At 39.6% G+C, this 20,204-nt stretch overlaps 1 protein-coding gene across 1 annotated transcript in view; it reads left to right on the top strand.

Moving 5' to 3' along the window:
• uvrag (UV radiation resistance associated gene) overlaps positions 1-20,204 on the top strand; it is a 109,147-nt gene that overhangs the window by 5,081 nt on the left and 83,862 nt on the right. The window contains exons 2-7 of the mRNA XM_008428245.2: positions 145-262; positions 1,786-1,820; positions 2,214-2,375; positions 4,266-4,340; positions 4,470-4,555; positions 16,236-16,341. Of these exons, the coding sequence (XP_008426467.2) occupies positions 145-262; positions 1,786-1,820; positions 2,214-2,375; positions 4,266-4,340; positions 4,470-4,555; positions 16,236-16,341 (582 nt within the window). The remainder of the gene's footprint in view (positions 1-144; positions 263-1,785; positions 1,821-2,213; positions 2,376-4,265; positions 4,341-4,469; positions 4,556-16,235; positions 16,342-20,204) is intronic.

Here is a 20,204-nt window from a genome sequence, read left to right on the forward strand (position 1 = left end):
GAGGTTACAGGAATCCCTGGAACAAAACTGAAACTGCAAACTACAGCTCTGATGTTGGCTTTCTGCTCATGATGAATCACATCCTTGTTTTTCACTCCTTCTCTCTCTTTTTTATTTTTTTTTTATTTTCCTCTGGCCAAACAGAGACGGTTGCGTCATCTCCGGAGCATTGCTGCCAGGAACATAGTCAACAGGAATGGTTCTCCACTGCTGGACACTTACTTCACCCTCCACCTCTGCGTAGGAGACCGCATTTCTAGAGGTCGGTGGAAACCTTCTCCGTTGTAATATCAAAACTTTTCGAAACGTACATCATTGAATATGAACTGTAACTTAAAGCCCCCCCAAAAACTTAAAGTTGATGTAATGGAAAAATGGAAGTCAAAAAAGTGCAGTAACTTTGACAGTTCAAACAATTTTCTTTTTAAAACATATACCTACTTTTCTGCATGTCAGACTTGTAAACCTTATCAGGGGACGTTGGTCAGACTCTGTGTTGGCAAATCTCATTTCCTGTTCTGTGTTGTGGGGTAGTCTGTAGCGCTGTGAGTATGTTGACCATCCAATCCATGAGCTGCATTTATTTTCATTGGTGCCGATTGGTTGTGCCTGCAAGAGCTAAAATACGGAAAACTGTAGAAGTTGGCTTTTTTTTCTTGGATATTGGGATCTGTGGTAGCGCTAAGACGTTTTCCACTGTTTGCAATAATGCATAGAAACTAGTTGTGGCCGTTATGGACTTAAAGTGTCATCATGATACTTTGTGGTATTGCGATAACAATAAAACTAATAAGTACTCTTTATTATGACTTTTTATATTAGGGATGTTTGAACTATTAAAGCAGGTAGTTTTAAACGGCGAACTCAGCGGAGGAAATATAAAACGTTAACCTTGTTATCACTTGTGTGATTCTAAAGCGTCAATTGCATTTTTGCTCCGTTATCAAGTCGCAGCACTACTGAAGTCCAGTGATCTGTTCTGAAGCAGCACAACCTACCTAACCCTCCCAGTGTTCTGGAAACAGGAAATGGTGTCTGAACCAAAACGTGACGATGCTTCTGATGTGTTGCTGCATTCAATCAGTCGGTCACATCGACCGTCTCGGGGTTTCTCCCAGAAAACTTGCTAAGCCCGGCAGTCGGGGCGTCGAAGCGGTCCACCGTGTTTTTGTATAAAAAGTTGTTAAGCAGACAGGAAATGTAAAAATATTACTGGGCAATTATATGTTTCATGAAAACATCGCCAGTGAAACGCTATTTAAACCCACAACTAGTCTTAAAAACAACATATCAAAAGAGAGGCTGGAAAAGTGGCGGTGTCGCTCATTTGTGTTTGGCAAAAGAGGCTATTGATTACCTGAAGCTGCTCCACACAAACCTTATATCAAAAATCTTTGAAGAAAACTTTTCTTTATACCAACACAAGGTAAGATTGAATCCAGTGCACATTCCAAAGGCAATGGTAAGAAAGGAGATGGTGCATTTCCTCGTCTGCATACTGAGTCCGTTGATACGTAATGTGTGAGATTACTCTGATGTCTTCTTAATGCAAGGAAAAATTAGCTAAAGTAAAATCTGGATGGTAAGATTACCAAGTGAAAAACCATGTTAAGGTAATTTTGCAGGATTGAAAAGTGGAAGTAGATGTATAATAATATGAATAAGGATTTTTACATTTAAAAAAAAAAAAATTCTGGTTTATCATTGGGATTCTCCTGTTTGAAGAAAACACACATGCTACCTGTATTTAATTTGCATTTATTCTCTGGGTATTTCTCTTTCCAGATTTTTACAAGAGTGAAGTCATTCGAGACTCACTGGTGAGTACACTTGACCTTCGTTTCCATCTGCTGTCCTCGGTTGAAGATGTTACTTCATTTTGTTTGGCACAGCAAAGAAAGAAGACATTCTTTCTAATTCTCACCAGCAGAATTACCTCCCAATAACCGTCACTCACTCACTCACTCACTCACTCACTCACTCACTCACTCACTCACTCACTCACTCACTCACTCACTCACTCACTCACTCACTCACTCACTCACTCACTCACTCACTCACTCACTCACTGTGTCTAAAGATTTAGCTCAGCTTTTCTAAAAAACGTGCGCCAGTTCATGTCTTCCTTTTAATTCTGAAACCTCAATTAGTCCGTTTGTTCTGACTCTCGTTGTGTCGGCCAGATTTCAGCTGTGCGTTTTTGTGTGTTCCAGAACCCGACCTGGCGGAGCTTGGACTTTGGTATGCTCCCGGACCTCCTGGACACTTCAGTGTCTTGCTTTGTGGTTCGGATTTGGGGAGGGCAGAAGGAGCAGTACCAGCTCCTCATTGAGTGGAAGGTCAACTTGGACGGCCTGAGATACACAGGGCAACAGGTGAGCAACCTTTTTACAACAACATGTGCTTATTGAGGAGATGTGAACAACAAGGAGCCGTTTATCAATCACTGTATGATTGAAAAACTTGAGTTTTTCAAACATACGGTGTGTTTCCATTTATCAAATTTATTTTTGTAATTACATTTTGTGCAATTATATGGCCAATGGAAACGCAGCTAATCTTCCATAAAATCCAGATTAGTAGAGGATGTTTCTGATGGTTGATATTTTGTTTGTTTTTGCCTCCCAACTTGTCCAGCTTTGTGCCTCTTGGCATCTTCTCTGATTAGTGCCAGTCTATTTGGACGACCTTGTCTTATTTGCGTCATGCTATTTCCATTTCTAGATGATGGATTGAAAAGTTCTCAAAGAGCTGTTCAAAATGTGGCCCGTTTTTTATTACCTAAACTTCCTTTATTTGGGGGCATCAGAGTAAGAGGCTGAATATAAAAGCACTTCATACAAAACAAATTTAGATTCCACACATAATTCTTTTTTCTTTCTCTTCTGTTATGTTATTTCCTTTTGGACTGACCTATAAAATTCCAACGCCATGTGTAAAACAACGTAATTTATTACTTTTCGTTGTGAATTTGACCCAAAATCCAGTAAGATAATGAGAAATATATGTGTAGTTTCACGGCGTCCGTAATGTTGAGCCACCTTTTCTTTATCGTATAGATTTGAAATATTTACAAGCTAAATGCATAAATCCATAGAAGTCGTTCATCTTTGCACAGGCCGCTTTGGCTTCAAACGATGTTCCTCTTTTCTCTCCCCAGAGGACGAAACGTCAAGGATTTCCAAGTCCATATATTTTTTTATTTTATTTTATTTTTTTTTATTACTCCAAAGCAAGGCGGTGCTACGCTGCTGCTTCTGGATCTTCTTAAAATCTTATTTTTCCTTTACATTGAAAAATTTTAACCTCGTCTACCAAAGTTTAACCGTTAACACGTGTTGGATCCGAAAGCGAACCGTTTTCACTGTCGGTAATTCTGAAAAGTGTTCCTAACCCCTCCGCCCCCCCGCGGGACGGTGTCTGTTTTTAATGCAGAGCCGTCTGCGGATATTTGTACCTTCTCTCAGGATATATTAGACGGTCACGATCTCGACCGCTCCTCAGATATCGAGTTTAAATTGCGTGCAGATTGTTGCGTTGCGTTTTAATTTGCACCGTATGTAAGGCCTTGACATTCTAGTATTGGTATTATTGTTGTTTTTGTCGGAGGCGGGGTTGTAAATCCTTACAGTAAATCCCACATTCCTTTCTGATTTTGGAGCACTGTAAACCCGCGCTGTAGTAAATCCCACGTCTCTGCATTCCTTTTTCATTTTATGCTGCGGTAAATCTAATCCTTCCTACATTTGAACAAGATAATGTAAGCTTTTACTCTAAACTTGAGGGATATGAGTATAATAAATGTTTTAGAAAGTAAAAAAAAAAAAATTGTATTCCTGTAAATTCCATTTACAATACAGAACAAAACAACGTATTTTTCTGTTCCCCTTTCAGACATTTCAAATCAGTGCTGAAGTCATCAATCACGATGTTTTGGTTGTTTGATCTTCTGAGTTAAGCACCACGCATAAAAGTTTAATGTGTGATGTGATGGATCCTGTAAGTCGGCGGGATATTTCTAGAATTCCAATGGAGAAAATCACTTTGGTGTCTGTCTTGAGTTTTGCACATTGAATGCGGGGGAATTCAGTCTTCAAGCACTTTCAGAACAAACCCTATGGTTTTGCCATTCCTTCTCAGTGGGACCGTATTCAAAGCTCATAAACAGATAACTCAGTTTCATGCACATCCAGATGTCTGTTGCACTTTGTTCTCTCCGACCCGGTCCCCATATTCATCCTCTTACCCCCTCGCTTTGCCCACAGATTCGATCCAGATACCCAAATGAGATCATATTTGGGCTGAATGATGGCTACTATGCAGCTGACTTTGATCACAAGGTAGAACCTTTGCCTCTGATTTTTATTTATTTATTTTTTTTGAAGATTTTGCACAATTATGAAACGGTTGATCCCCCAACGTCATTAGTTATATTTGGACGTCGGCATTAAACACGTGACTCGTTTCAGGATCCGTCGGAGCGGAAGAATTACAGTCTGCTTCAGGTCGACCAGAGTTCAGTCAGGAACTCCTACAGCGTTTTCTCTTTGCTCAGGTAAGAGTCCCGCCACGCTGTAGATTCAAAGACGGTCCAGGATGTTGGGCTGTTTTTTGTTTTTTTTTTCTTCTGATTTTTGAGGCCTAAAATGACTTTTTTTATGTTTTAATTTTGCTATGACATGATCACACAAAAAAAGTAAAAATTCTCCTTGGACTTTTGCTGTAGCCTGCTGCATAGACATGAACAATTGTTGGATAATGCTGAGTTATCCCAGTTGTTTTGAGAAGCAGTGTTTTTCTGTTTTCATTTTTGGTTTAGTCCTCTTTTTCTTATTTTATTTTGTCTTTCATTTCTCCGACTTGGATTAGTTGCAGCCCCAAAATGGGCTCAGAGTTTCGTGTTGCTGTCATGTAGTAATTACAAAAGTAGCTTGCTCAGACTGGTACATAATTTTACTTTCAAAGTGGAAAATCTCAATAAAAATATTTTGGTTAAAAAACAAACGACAAAAGAAACAAAAGCTGCACATGATCTTCCCAAAAAAAGACAAAGTTAATATTTAAAGTGCAAATAGTATTCTCTAGTGCTTTCTTGAAATGGTGCCCTTAATTCAAGTAAAGTTACGTCCTGAGGAGTTGTCAAAAGTGCAAAAGAAGAATCCTACATTGCTCAGTCATGTTAACATGATTCAAAAAAGGGTTTTACCAAAAAAAGAGGCAAATTTTAGCGTCACTCATGCTTTCATCTTGCTGGTTCGGCTTTCAGGAAACTTTGGGAAACAGGAAGTTAAATTGGAAGGGGGCAAAATTCAGCGGAGGAAATACAGAAAACCTTAAGATGATTGGTCAGATTTGATGGATTGTTGTAATGACTGGTGAAAATGGCAAGTCTGAGAAGATTTACATTAATAGTTGTGATTGCAGCTTCCTGACTGATCAGGGATCTGCAACCTTTACAAACCAAAGAGCCGCTTTTGTTCTCAGTCCAGCTAATAAAACTTCAGAGCCACAGATCTATCTGTTATAGGAAATTTGTGGTCATATTTTAAGAAACTCCACGTGACTTCTGGTTTTACGTTTTGAAACAAAGAAATCATAAAAGGTTAAAAAAAAAGAAGATTCTTCTATGGGAAGTGTATTTTTCTGGAAAATGATCTAAAAAACCCCCCAAGTATTTAGTTGCCAACGCACTGATGAGGAAAAAATAAATAAATACTAGCACTTGTGTAATTCTGTTTAAGAAATTTAGTCCATTCAAAAAAGCTCTAAAATAGAATAAAACATTTACATTTGTTATAACTAAATTATTTTAAAAACATTGTTGCTTCCTCATGTTTTTTTTGTTTTTTGCCAAATTATTAGAAGACATTTTGGAAGGTTCAAAGAGCCACTGCCAACCGTCGGTATAGATGATCAGGTACACTTTTCATTTAAATGGAATATATTATCCAATTTCTGCATTATGTGACTTTAAACAAAGAACCTATTAAAGGCGTCCTCTTCTTTTGGGTAAAGCTGGATCCTTTATCCGTTTGCTTTTCTCATTTGTAGCCACTAAACTTTCTTCTTGTAGCTCTACTTTTTGTATGTTAGAATATTTCCACCCACCAGATGGCGCCATGTGGACAGCTAACAATAGCAAGCCCTGATGAATGAAACTGTCTCATCTTTAACCTGATATGAGATGACAGGGCCTGCAATTTACATCATGTTTACTGGGCAAAACGGGGGGATAAAATGTCAGATTTTAACCACCTTATCCGTATCCTGGCACCAAAAACAGGGTGGAGGTATTTAGAAAATGTTACCTTACAGCCACCTCTGTACACCGCAGAGACAAGTTGCTGCTTACGAGCAGGGGGAACCCTGGTTCTGTCGTTAAGGACACGGGCCAAAAGGAAATCCTAGGATTTGTTGACAAACACAGGTTTGTTGCTCCACAGCTATATTTAAATGTGGTAACATGTAAATGCTACCTTCTTAATTCCAAAGGGCTTTTCCCCTCCCTCAAGGGAAACCCTCTGTTAGCCCGAGTCCGATCTTATAACGGCATAATCACATCCAGTTTGCCCATGGAAATGTATATCTGGATGGTTTTATTTAGACACTCGTAAAATAGGATCAGGATCCTGTCATTAGGAGAGCTGTGACATTTCCACTAACATTTTCCCTCTTTAGGGGGGAGTCGGATATGCATCACAGAACTTTATAGTATCGAGGAAAAAGAGAATTATGCCAAAACCTGGTGAACCTTCGCAGCGCTCCTTTATTACTGAAGTGGTCACGGTTTATGTTTATATCAGTCGAGACCGTTGCCTCCAGAGGAGCTTGTAGAAGAAAAGAAGGAAAAAAAAATATCCCAGTTTGAGTCATAACTTCTCTGACCTGTGCTCTTACGTTTTCTATTATTACAGCCTTCATCCACATCCTCTTCCTTGTATCCATGCCCTGTGGGACTCTACAGAGTTTAACGCGCTCACACAGAACTCCCTTCTTCCACCACACCTCTCTGCCTGCTGCTCCTCACACTCCCCTCCGCTAAATTCCCCCCCTTCACAGGTTTCTCTTGGCTTAATGTACTCTCATACACGTGGGCTTTGATTATGTACAGTAGAATGATTAATTAGATGTTGTACACTCCAGCTGGGACTCACCTCTGACCCCGTCGCCTGAGATGCAAAACCGTAGGTTTTTAGTTTCTGACCCTCATTTTTCAAACGGCATTAACCTTCCATACGCTGATGTGCTGCTTGTGGATACATGCAGAGTTTTGTGGAAGTATTCAGAACCTTGGAAATTATATTTTCATACATATTCACGCTGCAACTACAAACTTTAAAGGGGCAGTCTTATGTAAAATTTCTTTTGAGCTTTACATCGTGTTATTATGTTATTCCCTCATCAAAAACATACCTGGAGTGTTGCCTTGATTCTCTCATGCATATTTGAGAAATTCTTGAATCTCCCGTGACAACATGCTTGGTGGCGGCACATTCAAGGACTCTGGAATTTCTAAGCTTTCAAGTGACTCCCTCATTCAGCTCCTTCAGACTAGCCAGCAGAAGATAGCAAACAACCAGTGAAACTGCTGAGCTCATCATGCAAGCTTTGCATTGCTAACGTGTGAATAGATGTGTAATGTTGTGAAGACTTCCTGAAGGTGGAGTGTTGGAAAGGGCAGGAGTTTTTTTTAATTTATTTTTTTAAAGAGACTGAGGCTCAATTTCAAGGTGTGATATTACGAAACATATTAAAAGATTCTTAGTTGAATTTAGGTGTAGTCTTTGACTGGTCCACACTAGGAAAAATATATGTTGATTTTAATTTGGGGTACAACAGCAAGTCATCCGGTTAATAAATTGGCCTCTGTGTTCTTAGTGTATGGTGATCGATTATTGGCCAATACTTACATGGGAAACCAACGTTATTTGCCTTCACAAATGTCTGAAATGCAGTCAACAATAGTTCCCCACTTTTGCCAACTTAGCAATTGTGTCGCTATATTTAGACAAATTAAGCTGTATTGGTGTATTGGTGATCGGCCAGAAAACTGCAATCAGTGCAATTGTTAAAATGCGATTTTTATGAGGAAAAAAAATTCAACTACGACTCGTTTTTCTCTACCACAATTGTTCTGTCACATTAAGTAGATTGAAGTTTTGTGGTTGTGAAGTGATAAAATGTGAATTATGCTCCACATTACTTTCAACTTGATGTGGGTGGGATTCAACTATTCCTTGAAGTGGGACTAAGAATTATGTGAACATCTGACAATATATATATATATATATATCTTTCTCCCTCATCCACACTGCCTGTATCTTTCTCAAACCCTCTGAGAACAGTGACGTTTTTCCGCCTTGACAACTTCATCGTCGGATTTGGCTCCGTGTCAAAGAGCAAATGCATCTTTCTCAGAACTGACCGTTAACAGAGAACATTATAAGCCCACTTCAGCGAAAAAGAAAAATGTCAGTCATTTGTCAGCGGACTCGGCCCGCTTTTCAGCGTGGACCCACTTGTTGACATCCTTCGCTCGCGTGAAGAAACGCGGCGATGTGGGCTCGCAAGCACAACTCGTCTCAGATGGCGAGATGAAGAGAAGAGCATCCATATCATCAATCACTCGGCTTTTTGTCTCCCTCACACAGGCTGAGGTGAAGGGCAGACTGCGTCCTACGCTGAGACGGGCCCCTGTGTGGGTAGAGTGAAAAAAACCCCCAAAGCAGACGGTGACCAAGATGATCCAGCTGCTCAACAAAGCACTTCTTCCCTCCCCCTTCCTTTTAGCATCGCTTGATGTCTCACAGTAAGAGAGGGAGGACTGGTGAAAGATATTATTGGCCCACATCATCCAGCTGCATATTTGACTGGTTGAATATTAACAAGGCGGCTTGACAGTTGGGAACTGTTTCAGCTTAAAACATCTCAGACGTCGTCCTCTGCGGCATGCCTGCGTTAATGGCAGACTAAAGTGCCTTTCGAGTGGAAATCCTTGAGTGATACTTACAGCTCTTTGAAGGTTAAGTGTTATGTACTCACTCAGAGACACTGAGTAGTCTTTCGAATGACAACAAAACCCGTGTGCATGCTCTGTATTAAAACACCGGCTCCAGGGACACATGGGAAACATCATTCTTGAGGTACAACTTATACGGTTCAGTGCAGTGCCTCAAACTCCTGGACCCGTACAGAGGGGGAGACTTTCTTTTCTTCTCCTGTGATTAAATCCACATGCACTCTGTGCTGCCCCACTCGCTATCCACTGTCTGAAGTATGCATTTATGTACAGTATGTGTCCACAGAAGCAGTGTGCAGTAATGACGAAGCGCTATGGGAGGTCCTGTGCCTCCCGAGACTGTTGAAGGGATAATGTTTCCCTTCACACAGGGCCGCTCGCCTGCTTGGATGGATGATCGGCGCTATGGGATGATGTTAAGATTCTCCCTTAATAGGGCAGCTGGATCTGAGTCTGCGGATGACCCTCGGGTCTCAGCAGGCACCAAGCTGACTGGATGAGCTTAAAACTGTTGCAGCAATTTGGAGACTCCTGTTTTCATTTCACGCTGCTGGAGAAGACTTCCGAAGTAAACTTCCAAGATTGCACATTTAGTCATGTGGTCATCTGTATTTTACTCCTAAAATGACCTGAATGCAAAACGTCTGACAGTTAAATTTTTTTCTTCAATATTTTTTTAATTTATTTAATTTTTTTACATGCAGCTTGTGACATAATTACTGCTTTGAAAAAAAAACCAAATCATGTCCTGCGAATTTGTAGATTTGTGTAAGCTATTATTGTGTAAGATGATGGCCTTCACTTACCACGTCTGCCAGACTTTGTAGTGTATTGAATTGGGATGGTAGTTTTGTCTATAGCCGATTGCAAATCTGCAGCTTTCCAGATAAAGTGTTCCTCAAGGGTGAGTGTTGGGAGACATTTTTTCCTTTTTTTTTCTGGTTGGTTTGGATGCAACAGTCAACTTTATACAGGGTGATGGGTGTTTCCCTGGAAGAACAAACACAATGATTAAAATAAAACAACAGGAAAAAACACCCAATGTATCATAAAATATAATGAAGCATAAAATATGAGACATAATCACATCAGAGTGAAAAACCATGAAAATGACAAATGTTGGGTTACAAATATAGCTGTTTTATTATTTTTAAGATGTCCAGATTAGGTGTCTTATAATGATGTTTGATTAATGTAACTTTCAATGTCTGGTGAAAATTGAAGAGTCGTGTTTAATACTTGAGGTGCAAAACGGCTCAGGACTTTTTTGAGCTATTTATGGAAACGGCATCAAGGCAGCAAGTGTTCAGTTTAATTTTTTTCTTTGCTATTTTTTAAATATTTGAAACAATTTATACAGTGTCTGTGTGTGTGTGGGGGTGTGTGCGTGTGTATACACACAAAAATCAGTAATGATTTTTAAAAATCTATAATTTATGTATTTTATTGTTTGGTGTTTATAGTGATTTATTTTAAGGATTAGGTTTGTCCAATCCTTGTATTTGTGACATTTTTGCTGTTCATCTTAACCATGAGTCAGTGGTAGAGAAGGACATTTATCATGATCATTTCTTATCAAGATCAGAGTTTGGATTTATTGTTTTCACAATAAATTCCAATTAGTAATGTTTAACTTCCACCCAAACTGCACATCTTGTCAGAAATACTATTACTCCACTCTTTGTTAGAGTATAAATAAATTTCAATAAATTTGAAAATATGATTAAATGCAGTTACTGTGTTCAGTTCTGTTGTCCTAAAGAAGCGTATTATCAATAGGAATGATTTTCATGATCAGTGTTAGTGTTTGAGGAGGCTATGATTGCTGTGTCATGCAATCACAACAGTACAGTTACCTAAAAAAGAAATATTAAGAGGCTCGTACCACGACTTTTATACTTATCACATTAGTACCGCAAAATGTCTTGATCAAACTTTAAGTCCATATCACCCACTCCTACTCACTGGCAGAAGAGAAGTTGCATCTGAGTCTTAATGGTATAATATTAAGTAAGAAAAACAGTAAATTTGATCATCTGTGTGGTATGTTGTGAATGTAGAAGGTTTCCATACATTGCTCGTCATGGTATTCTTACAATCTTGAATTGCCTCAGTGCTCGAACCCTTTCTGACCCTTTTGAGACTTGACTTGGTTTCTTCTGAGTCTCTTCTTCTGAAGCTTGGATCTTTGTTGTTCTGTAAACATGGCTTTTAGCAAGTTAGGGGAGCCCAAGCCGTCAGCCTGGAGGAACACCCATAGGCCTGTCAAAGAAACTTCTCTCCAGTCATCTTATCTTCCATCCCGTGTAGATGGAGACAATGGTGAGGTGATGTGAATAACAAGTGGTTAAATGTGTTGACATTCTTCTGTGATGAGATTTAAGATGGAATTCAGAAGTGTTGTTGGATTTGATTAGGTGTTGTTTTGTTCCCGGTTGAGATGTTAAGGTGGGCGTTGTTTTGAATTGGTTAATTGGTGGCCCTGTTCACCCACGACTGTTTGGACGGTGGTGGCCTGAAATGAATTCGCGAGAGTCAACAGTGTGTGGAGTTTTCTACTTTTAAAAAGGATGCTTTGAGAAACATGCAGGGCAGGAATTAGGAAAAGTTGGGATAAGAGCAGCGTTCTTAATGTCAAATAATATCCTTGTGTATTGAAAAAGCTGTTATGTGGCTCTAAATTTTTATGGATTTTATAGAACGTAAAGCCCCGTCACATGCTTAAAGTACGTTTTTTGCTTCTCATACGCTCCTGGTTTGAATAGTGTAAGTCAACTGTTGCAGTGTTTCCATTGACCACATAACTGTGCAATTTGACATTTTGAAAATACATTTGTTTAATGGAAAAAAAAATATTGTTTTTGATTAAAAAGTTGAGATTTTAAATTTTTTTTGGCTGCATCAAAATTGATTTATTTTACAAACAATGAAATGGAAACACCTTTTCACATTATGAGTCACATGATCAACAACCAGATATTACTTCTGGCAGAAACCACAAAGAGGACAACGACACCAAGTGGTGGTATTTTTTAAATTTTTAACGTCTTATCATGTGGACAAGCTTGTTCACGTGTGATTTTAATGGTTTCTTATTTCATCTAAACACTGAAATCCAAAATGTTTTTTTCGACATTAGTGGAACATTGACAAAGTTTTGCGCATATTTGTAATGGAAAGGCAGTTTGTGTCAGGAAGTGGGATATTACTTTTGATGTTTTTTTCCTCCATTTTTCTTTTAAAGAATCCAATGACCATCCTGGAATCAAATTTCAATACTCCAGATAAATTAGAAAGTAGGTCATGCTGCCAGTCTCAATTTGAGTTTAAACGTATGTCATAACAAGGTCTGAATATTCATCAGTGGAGAGTAGGATTATCACGATACTAAGAACTATACTCTATGATTTGATACCATGGCAACATTTTTTTCAGGCACATTTGTTTTTTCTACTTTAGGGTAAAAAAATTCTCCTTCACCCAATGTAGAACTTGCAGAACTATCCTCTATCCTCAAATAGACCAGGGGTCATTATCACTATGAAATATTATAAGACTGTATTAAAAAATGTTCTTTCTCTCCGTATTTTTAATCTTCAGAGTTTTTTTTTCTCACAACATTTTCTCTTGTTAATCTTTTCAAGCCAGAGGACACATTTATATTTTCATCCTCCTTCCCGGTCCTGATTTTCCAAACCACAGGTGCTGGACCATAACCTGGAAAGCCTCACAAATATATGTTAAACCAACCACCTTGACTGAAGAGGTCTTTTTTTTATTTTTCCTTGTTATTGATAATTATTAATACCGTTTGTTATTAAAATGCTTATTTTACAATATCTTAAAAGCCAGATCAACAATCTTAATGTTGCTTTTTAACAAGTAAAATTAGAAGATTTTAGAGGTAGAACTTCATTGTTGCAGAAACTCGTTCCTTGATGAAAGGGTTGAATAAAGTTGTTTGATGTGTATCAGGAGTCAAATGGTTGAACCTTAGCCATAGCGTCCTGATGATCTGTGGCACAGCTGCAGTGTGCCTCCCTGCAAAGGAAAAGTTGTGAAGGCTCATGAATTAGCATCGTCTGCACAGCACCCCTACTGCAAAGGGCTGTCCCTCTGTGGGTGCTCAGTTTCCTGCACCAGTCTTCATGCTGGATAGCAATGGACCGGCGTTAGGCCAAGACCTGCAGGGGCGGGGGAGTTAAGAGGGCGGACATGCGTGAAAAGCAGGGAGAGATAACAACCTTAACCTGAAGGAATGGGGCCATATCTGATTCTCATGTCACAATCACCCAAACAAACGAAGCTGTCAAAGCAGATCCACTTCGATATGCCGGGGATCCACCTCTGCATGCTTTCACCGTCACCTCAAGCAGATTAAAAACGTGGGTTGAAAATCTACAGTGATTTTTGTTTGTTTGTTTTTCTTGAAGAACAACTTCAGCCTGGGTTGAATTGTCATTCAAGTAATCTTTTTGCTAGGTTGGTTGCCAGTGCGGGGCAATAATACCCAGAGATTACTCTGTGAATTTCATAACGACAAAGCCCCCCAGGATTAGTAAAATGACCCAGCTACATTGTGGACTCGTTAAAAAAAGAGCCTCTTGAACTAAATCCACTTGAGGGGAAAATTCTTGTGCGCCGAAAGTAAGGACGTACCGAGAGAGAGGCCTCTCATCACCCTGATGGCCAGACCACAAGCCTTGCCTGTAATCCAGTTTCCAGTGTGAAGGTTTTGTCTTTAGTATCCTCTTCAAAACAGATATTAAAATTCATGGTTAAAAATTACACAACCCATTATCTTCTTATTCTTTGATATAGAAATCTGACTTTAGTTATCTTGCTTTCGGGCAAAAAGATGACCGACGTTTCTGTTTGCTAAATGCCACGGAATAAATTAGATTTTTATAAAATTTTAACCTTCACATTTTGAAGTTTACAGACAATTCCTTGGCATCTGTTAGAATCGACCTTTGAACTGTATGGCTTTGGTCAAATGTTTTGGGTTTTCTCCCAAAAGCCTCTCGCAGCACTTTGCTGGAGTTCTGCCCCGGTCCTTCTGAAAGAACTTGCGTAACTGAGTCAGGTTTTGTAGGCCGGCTCGATCACACATGCCTTTTCAACTCTAACCAGAAATATTTTCAATATTTGAGACTCCGAACAGGGCTTTGTGATGCCCCTTTCAAAACATTGACTTTGTTATTCTCAGCATCTTTGAAAATGATGCTTGAGGTCATTGCCCATTTTCGAAGCTTTAATTTTCTGGTTGATTCCTTGAGTTGTTCCTTCGGTTTTCTGCATATTTTTCCATTGTGATGCCGTCTGTTTTATGAAATGCGGCAGTTCTTCTCTCAGCAAAATTACCAATAACATCTGTCTCCATAAAGTTACTTCAAAGCAGCTATGTTGTCAGACTTACAAGCTTCAACCTTTCTTCAATTCATTTAGTGGAAATAGATTTCTACATTGGTCAGTTTCGTTAGACCCCAGGGCATGTCCCCAAAATATATACCATGTCACTGAGTGTATTTGCAAAGTGTGACATGGCTTTTTATGTTCCATTTTGCATTATGAATTCTTACTCACTGAGCCACCCTTCAGTCTATATCAGTACAAGACTCATTTCACTTTGTGTAATGACTCTCCCTTAACAGTTTTTGGCATCATCTTCCCAAAATCTTTTGTTCTGGTGTAATATTTTGCATCAAACAATTATGGGAGATCCATGGTTCTCTTTCTGATATGTTGGCTTATTTATTAAGATTGTTCCATGATATCATTTAGGGAAGGAGTGAATTATCTGAAGTCTAAAGTTGCTTAAAAATGGGTCAACATTTGTGGTTTTGATCTGACAAAATGTGAGGAAGTTCAAGTGATCAGAATTCCTTTACAAGGCACTAAGTATCATCTCTAGACTAAAGATGCATTCACACCTGCCATGTTTGGTCTGCTTTAATCAAACTCTAGTCCGTTTGTCTCGACTGTCCGGCTTGTTTAGGGAGGTGAGAATATGCAATCAAACTCTGATCCAGACGAAAGAAGCTGACTCTTGTAAGAGACGAAGAAAATAAAAAGAACCCTAATTCGGCACATATGTTGTTCTGTCCCGAGGTTCTACTTTATGCACAGTATCAGCACCTGCTGAACTGCAATAAAATATATCCAGCCAAAATTGCTATATCACTGGTTTCTGTTTGTCATGTGATCCGTTCACCATATTTGAAGTGTTAGCACTTCTACTTGGAAACTTTACATATAGACAGTTTTGTGGCGAAAACCTTTTTTTGGTTTGTTGTTATTGGCGTCTCCAGCAACCACAAGAAAAAGGAAGTGTGCAGTAGTAAAAACAAAAGAACTGCCACCATCTCTGTGCAGCGCCATATGGATAGCACTGACACATCCACTTGGAATGAGGTCATCTAACTTCAGCCTGACACTTTTATTGATACTTGTCAGTTTCCCTTTCTCGGTTTCTGCTCTTCAGCTCATTCCCACCATGGGAGAATTTTGTCTCTTGATGAGTTCGGTCCCACGGGTTTTGCTGAGCGGGCTTCGTCTCTACTTTGATGGCCTTTGGATTTGAAGCAAGCATTCTGAAACGTTAGCTCCTTGTGATTGATGGTTATAATAATGTGTTTGCCTGTCATTTGTGTACTGATGTTGCAGTTTCCTATTCCAGTGATGACAGTGACATGGAATTTGGAAATCGCTGTGGCTTTAGTTAATTAGGGGGTTTGTCTTTGCTTTACCGGGACTGATGGGTTTAGGCCTGCTGGACAGTGTTTAGGCTGAAGGAAGGCCAGATCTGTGGTGATTGAACGTCGTGGGCATCCGTGCTGCAAGTTGAACTAGTCGATCTGGGATTTGGAGTGAACTCCGTGCTGTTTTTGCTCATTATTTAATGTCAAAACGTTTCATTAACCTCTGCAGGAAAACAAAACAAAAGGAACAAAGAGGGATAACAAACACTGCACAATCACTGTTCCTCACATGGGAGCAATCATGGTTCTTACTGTGTCATGTAAACAGTCACAATAAAGATCCAAACCGAGCTTGAATTTATTTGCAGTTCTTCTCGTAAATAACAATTTTTATTCATCTAATCAGTTTAATGACCTCTTAGCGGTCCTGTTCCAAGTTAGGGGTGTCCTGGTGGTCCAATGTGTTTAAATTATGTTGTTAATGGTGACTTTGTCTTCTGCTTCCCCTCTGGCAGGCTTCACACAGCACAGAGAGCCATCAAGCAGACCCAAGTGACAGTTCAGAGGTCCGGCAAGGAGATTGAGGAAAAACTAAGAACGACGGCGGCTTGCACTGAGCGGGTGAGCCGGTCTTCCAGAACCTTTTAGTCCCCATTAAATACTCAACGTGTGTCAGCAACTTGTTGCCTTAATACAAGTAAAGGTGTTCGAATTTGAATGTTATGGAAAAGTGACAATATAAAGAGAATTTTTAAATTAAAATCTTTGAGAACATGTTCATAAATTTTTGGAATTCCTTGACTTGCCATTACCTTGTTTTGTGTAAGAGCTGACACATAATAAGAAATAGGAGCAGCATTTAAATTGTTTTGTGTGAACATTGAGGAATTGGCAATCAGCATGGCTAGAATTACCAAATTAACAGTCCCCATTTAAATTTCTTGGGAATCTACAACCTTATCCTCACTTTGAGGTTCCCAAAACGCTACAAAATCCAGCCATCCTGTGAGAGACAGAAGTTTGAAGCGAGGAAGGATTAAAAAAAGAAATGTTGTATTTTGTTCTTTCTTGCCGTTATCTGCTAAGAGTTTTTCCGATTCTCACTCGCGTGCAATCAGTTAGAAATGTCTTTGCTATTTTAAGTATCACTGAGTTTTATTTAACAACAGACCAATCTTCTAAGGCTTCTAAGTCAATGCCCTGCGCTGGATTTCAGTGTTGTGCAATTTCCTGAATCAGGGTAGAATGCTCCAACATTATCTTCCTGCCTGTTTAGCACAGTTGCATACAGATTCTATTCAACATCTAAGTCAGACTGCTGCCTCACCGATATGCACCACTGCTACAGCATTTACACAACTGTGATTCAAATATGGCAGCAGTGACTCAGGAATAACGTTACTTAATATCATGCAACATCGTTCTAATGCTCCATCTGTGTTAAAGAAGAATCATCCACTCGAAATTCAAAGTTGAAGGATAACTGGCAGCATAACCTATGTTCTATGCAAGTCTTCTAATGATTATTTGACTCTCGGTGGCTTTCAGAAAGTTGACAACATTAAATGGTTTGAAATCCATCATCCCTTTTTGGTTTTTCTATAACCCCAACAGCACAAAGCAGCAGCAGTTATCAACAGCCGGTGATCCATGAAGATCCACCTTTTCTTCAGAGTTTCCCTTTTACCATCAGGGTGAAGATTTGTTTTAAAAAGCAACAGATTTAAAATATATTTTCACCTGCTGCTGCTGCCCCTTTTATATATTTCTTGAGTGTTTTTTCAAGTGTGTCAGTATTTGTGCTTGCATGCTTGCGTCTATACTGTGATGGCATTTGCTGTACTTACTGGATTTATTGCTAATGAGATATTCTCTGCTTGCAGTAACCCATAATGCCCCCTAGGGGCATTAAAGAGAACTTGAGCTTAACCTTGGAATGGGTGTAAACAATATTCTTACGGCAGATATAAATTACATGAGCAGATTTGCTTGTTTTCAGTAACATTCATTGGTTTTCACTTCATGTGTTTACCAATTTTACCGATGGCTGAAAATATATTTAGATTAGCTGCTAATTCAAATATGACATGGGTCAAGCACACCAATTAATACTACTACGCCAGCTAGTTTCTCTCATAACAAGCATCCGCAGAGTCTGCCATGACAAGTACTTACAAAGATTTTGTGTTTTTTTTTTTTTTTTTTTTTTTTTTTTTTACCACCCAAAGTCTGGGATGGAATTGCATGCTAAAGATACAAAGCGAGAGGTCATTATAGCCTTAAGGCAGCTTCACAGTGTTTTCATGGATAAACTACAAAGTGGATAAAGAGTAATATCACACTGCCTGGCTGATGAAGCCCTGAATCAGATCCCCTATTTATGTTTCCTCCTCCTGTCATAACCCTGGCCATGATCCACAGAAAAATCAAGAAAACATGTTTAGCATTTTTTGAATTGGCAGCCACACAGCTGTGAAAATAAAACGCCAAAATCCTGCTTTGAATTTATGTTAATTCTGTGCTAAGATTTTTGATCCAGTCCCATGTATTGGCACTACTGGTAAATGGGTTTTTGAAGCTTTTCTATGAGTGAATGAATGCAGTACTGTAGCAGAATAATTTTAGACGACTACAAATGCTACAATTTGATTTCAGTTCATAAATGTGAGCAGTATTCACCTGCAAGAATGCAAAGAAAACCTCTGTTGCAAAGAGGAATGAAGGTCAGAGAAATGTGGAGCAAAGAACTTCCCTTTAGCAGGAAGGAACCTCCATCAGAACCTGGGTAATCGCCGTGTTCTGCCTGACTTGGTGCTTGGGGGGGAAAAAACACACAATAAAACAAACAGAAGAGGCATAGGTACCTTCAGTGCTGGACACGGGCAGCTAATTATAAACAAAGCTTTGCTAACCCTAACGCACTAATCATAAACATTAGTTTTGCTAATACTAAAGCACTAAACCAACACTGCATTTAGCCGAAGCTAATGCTAAGGCGCTAACCTTAATTCGGATTGCATCTGCCTTTACTTTCGAGATTAAAGAACAACCAAATTAGCATGTTAGAAATTATCTGAAAAAGTAACTTTAGGGGAGGCAAAATTTTTTTTTATTTTCATTTGGTGTTTTTCCTAAATGAAAAATTGGCTGTACTATTAGCGCATTAGTGGAAAAATTAGCTCTACTATTAGCGCATTAGACGTACGATTGGGTACTTCTATGTTAACGTAAAGGTGGAGACAGGTTATAGCAGTGAAAGCTTTTTAAGGGGAGAGAAAAAACTGCTAGATTAGCCTTGAGCTATAGCTGAATTATCTAAAGGATAAAATCGATATGCAGTTAATGACGATGCCAGATGTTAAAAGTACTGCAATTATAAACATGCATTTAGTTCAAGGCCTTTTAATGCACATCTTTACTGCAGTTCTCAATAAATGTGTCAATCACTGCTCTTTATACTTTAACAGTATTTTGCTGGTCATGCCTTTACGTACCCTTTATGCCGAACTGATTTTCGACAGCTGGGGGGGGTTTCATGTCCACCATTGGAGTCGAATCTGTGAGAATTTATGCGCTGCTGCACATATACTAAAACTTGAAGGGTTTTAGAGCAGCTGTTACAGCTGTTGCTTTCCCTTGTGTTCTTTTGATATACTTCTCTTCTTTTGTGTTCTGTTTCCCAGACCCTCACCTTGACTATGCAAGCTGCCCTCCTAGCTTCAGCCTTCCCACAAAAATGTTAAGCCTCCATCCTCTTTGGTACAAAGGATCTCCTACGAAAACCTGTCTCTGATATTTCTTCCATATTAAAACATTCCTCAAGACCTTTTTCAGTGCCCAAAATCAGCTAATAAATCACACAATCCCTGTCTTCTAGCTCTCTGTTAAAAGCCTTGTAGAGTGGAGTGAGCGGGGCATTGTTGGACTCTTCTGAGGGTTTTTGCCTTTTCAGAGCTTTGTATCAGCCCCATGCACATTATATTGAGCCTGGATCAAGGGAGGGCAAAGTGGTCCTTTCACCCTCTCACCCACACTCTGTCATTAATCTGCTGGGTTCTAACATGCCCCCCACGCCCGGTGCTTATTTACTCAGCTGACCCACTGCTGTTTGATGTTCAGTAGGAGGCAGACGGGCCCTGGGATGCGCGCACACACACACACACACACACACACACACACACACACACACACACACACACACACACGCCTGTGACCCGCTCGTCAACTCCCTGCTCAGTGAAAGTGTAGGAGGTTCAAGGTTCGTGCCAAAGCCAGAGGTGGCTAGCATGCAAGTGCCACGGTCGCCAAGCACCCAGGACATGGAGGTTCTATCAGTCGTCTTGCTGTTTTCTCACAGAGGCCCTCAGCGATTTGCCAGAAGAGTCCATATCTCTGTTCCACCTAGATCCACGCAGCGATTGCTATCTGATTGTTTGCGTGTGTGAGATGTCGCAGTTCTGCCTTGCTGGGCGTGCGCTACGGGA

Source organism: Poecilia reticulata, chromosome 14 (assembly GCF_904066995.2).
Source record: "Poecilia reticulata chromosome 14, P_reticulata-male-v2, whole genome shotgun sequence".
NCBI lineage: Eukaryota > Metazoa > Chordata > Actinopteri > Cyprinodontiformes > Poeciliidae > Poecilia > Poecilia reticulata.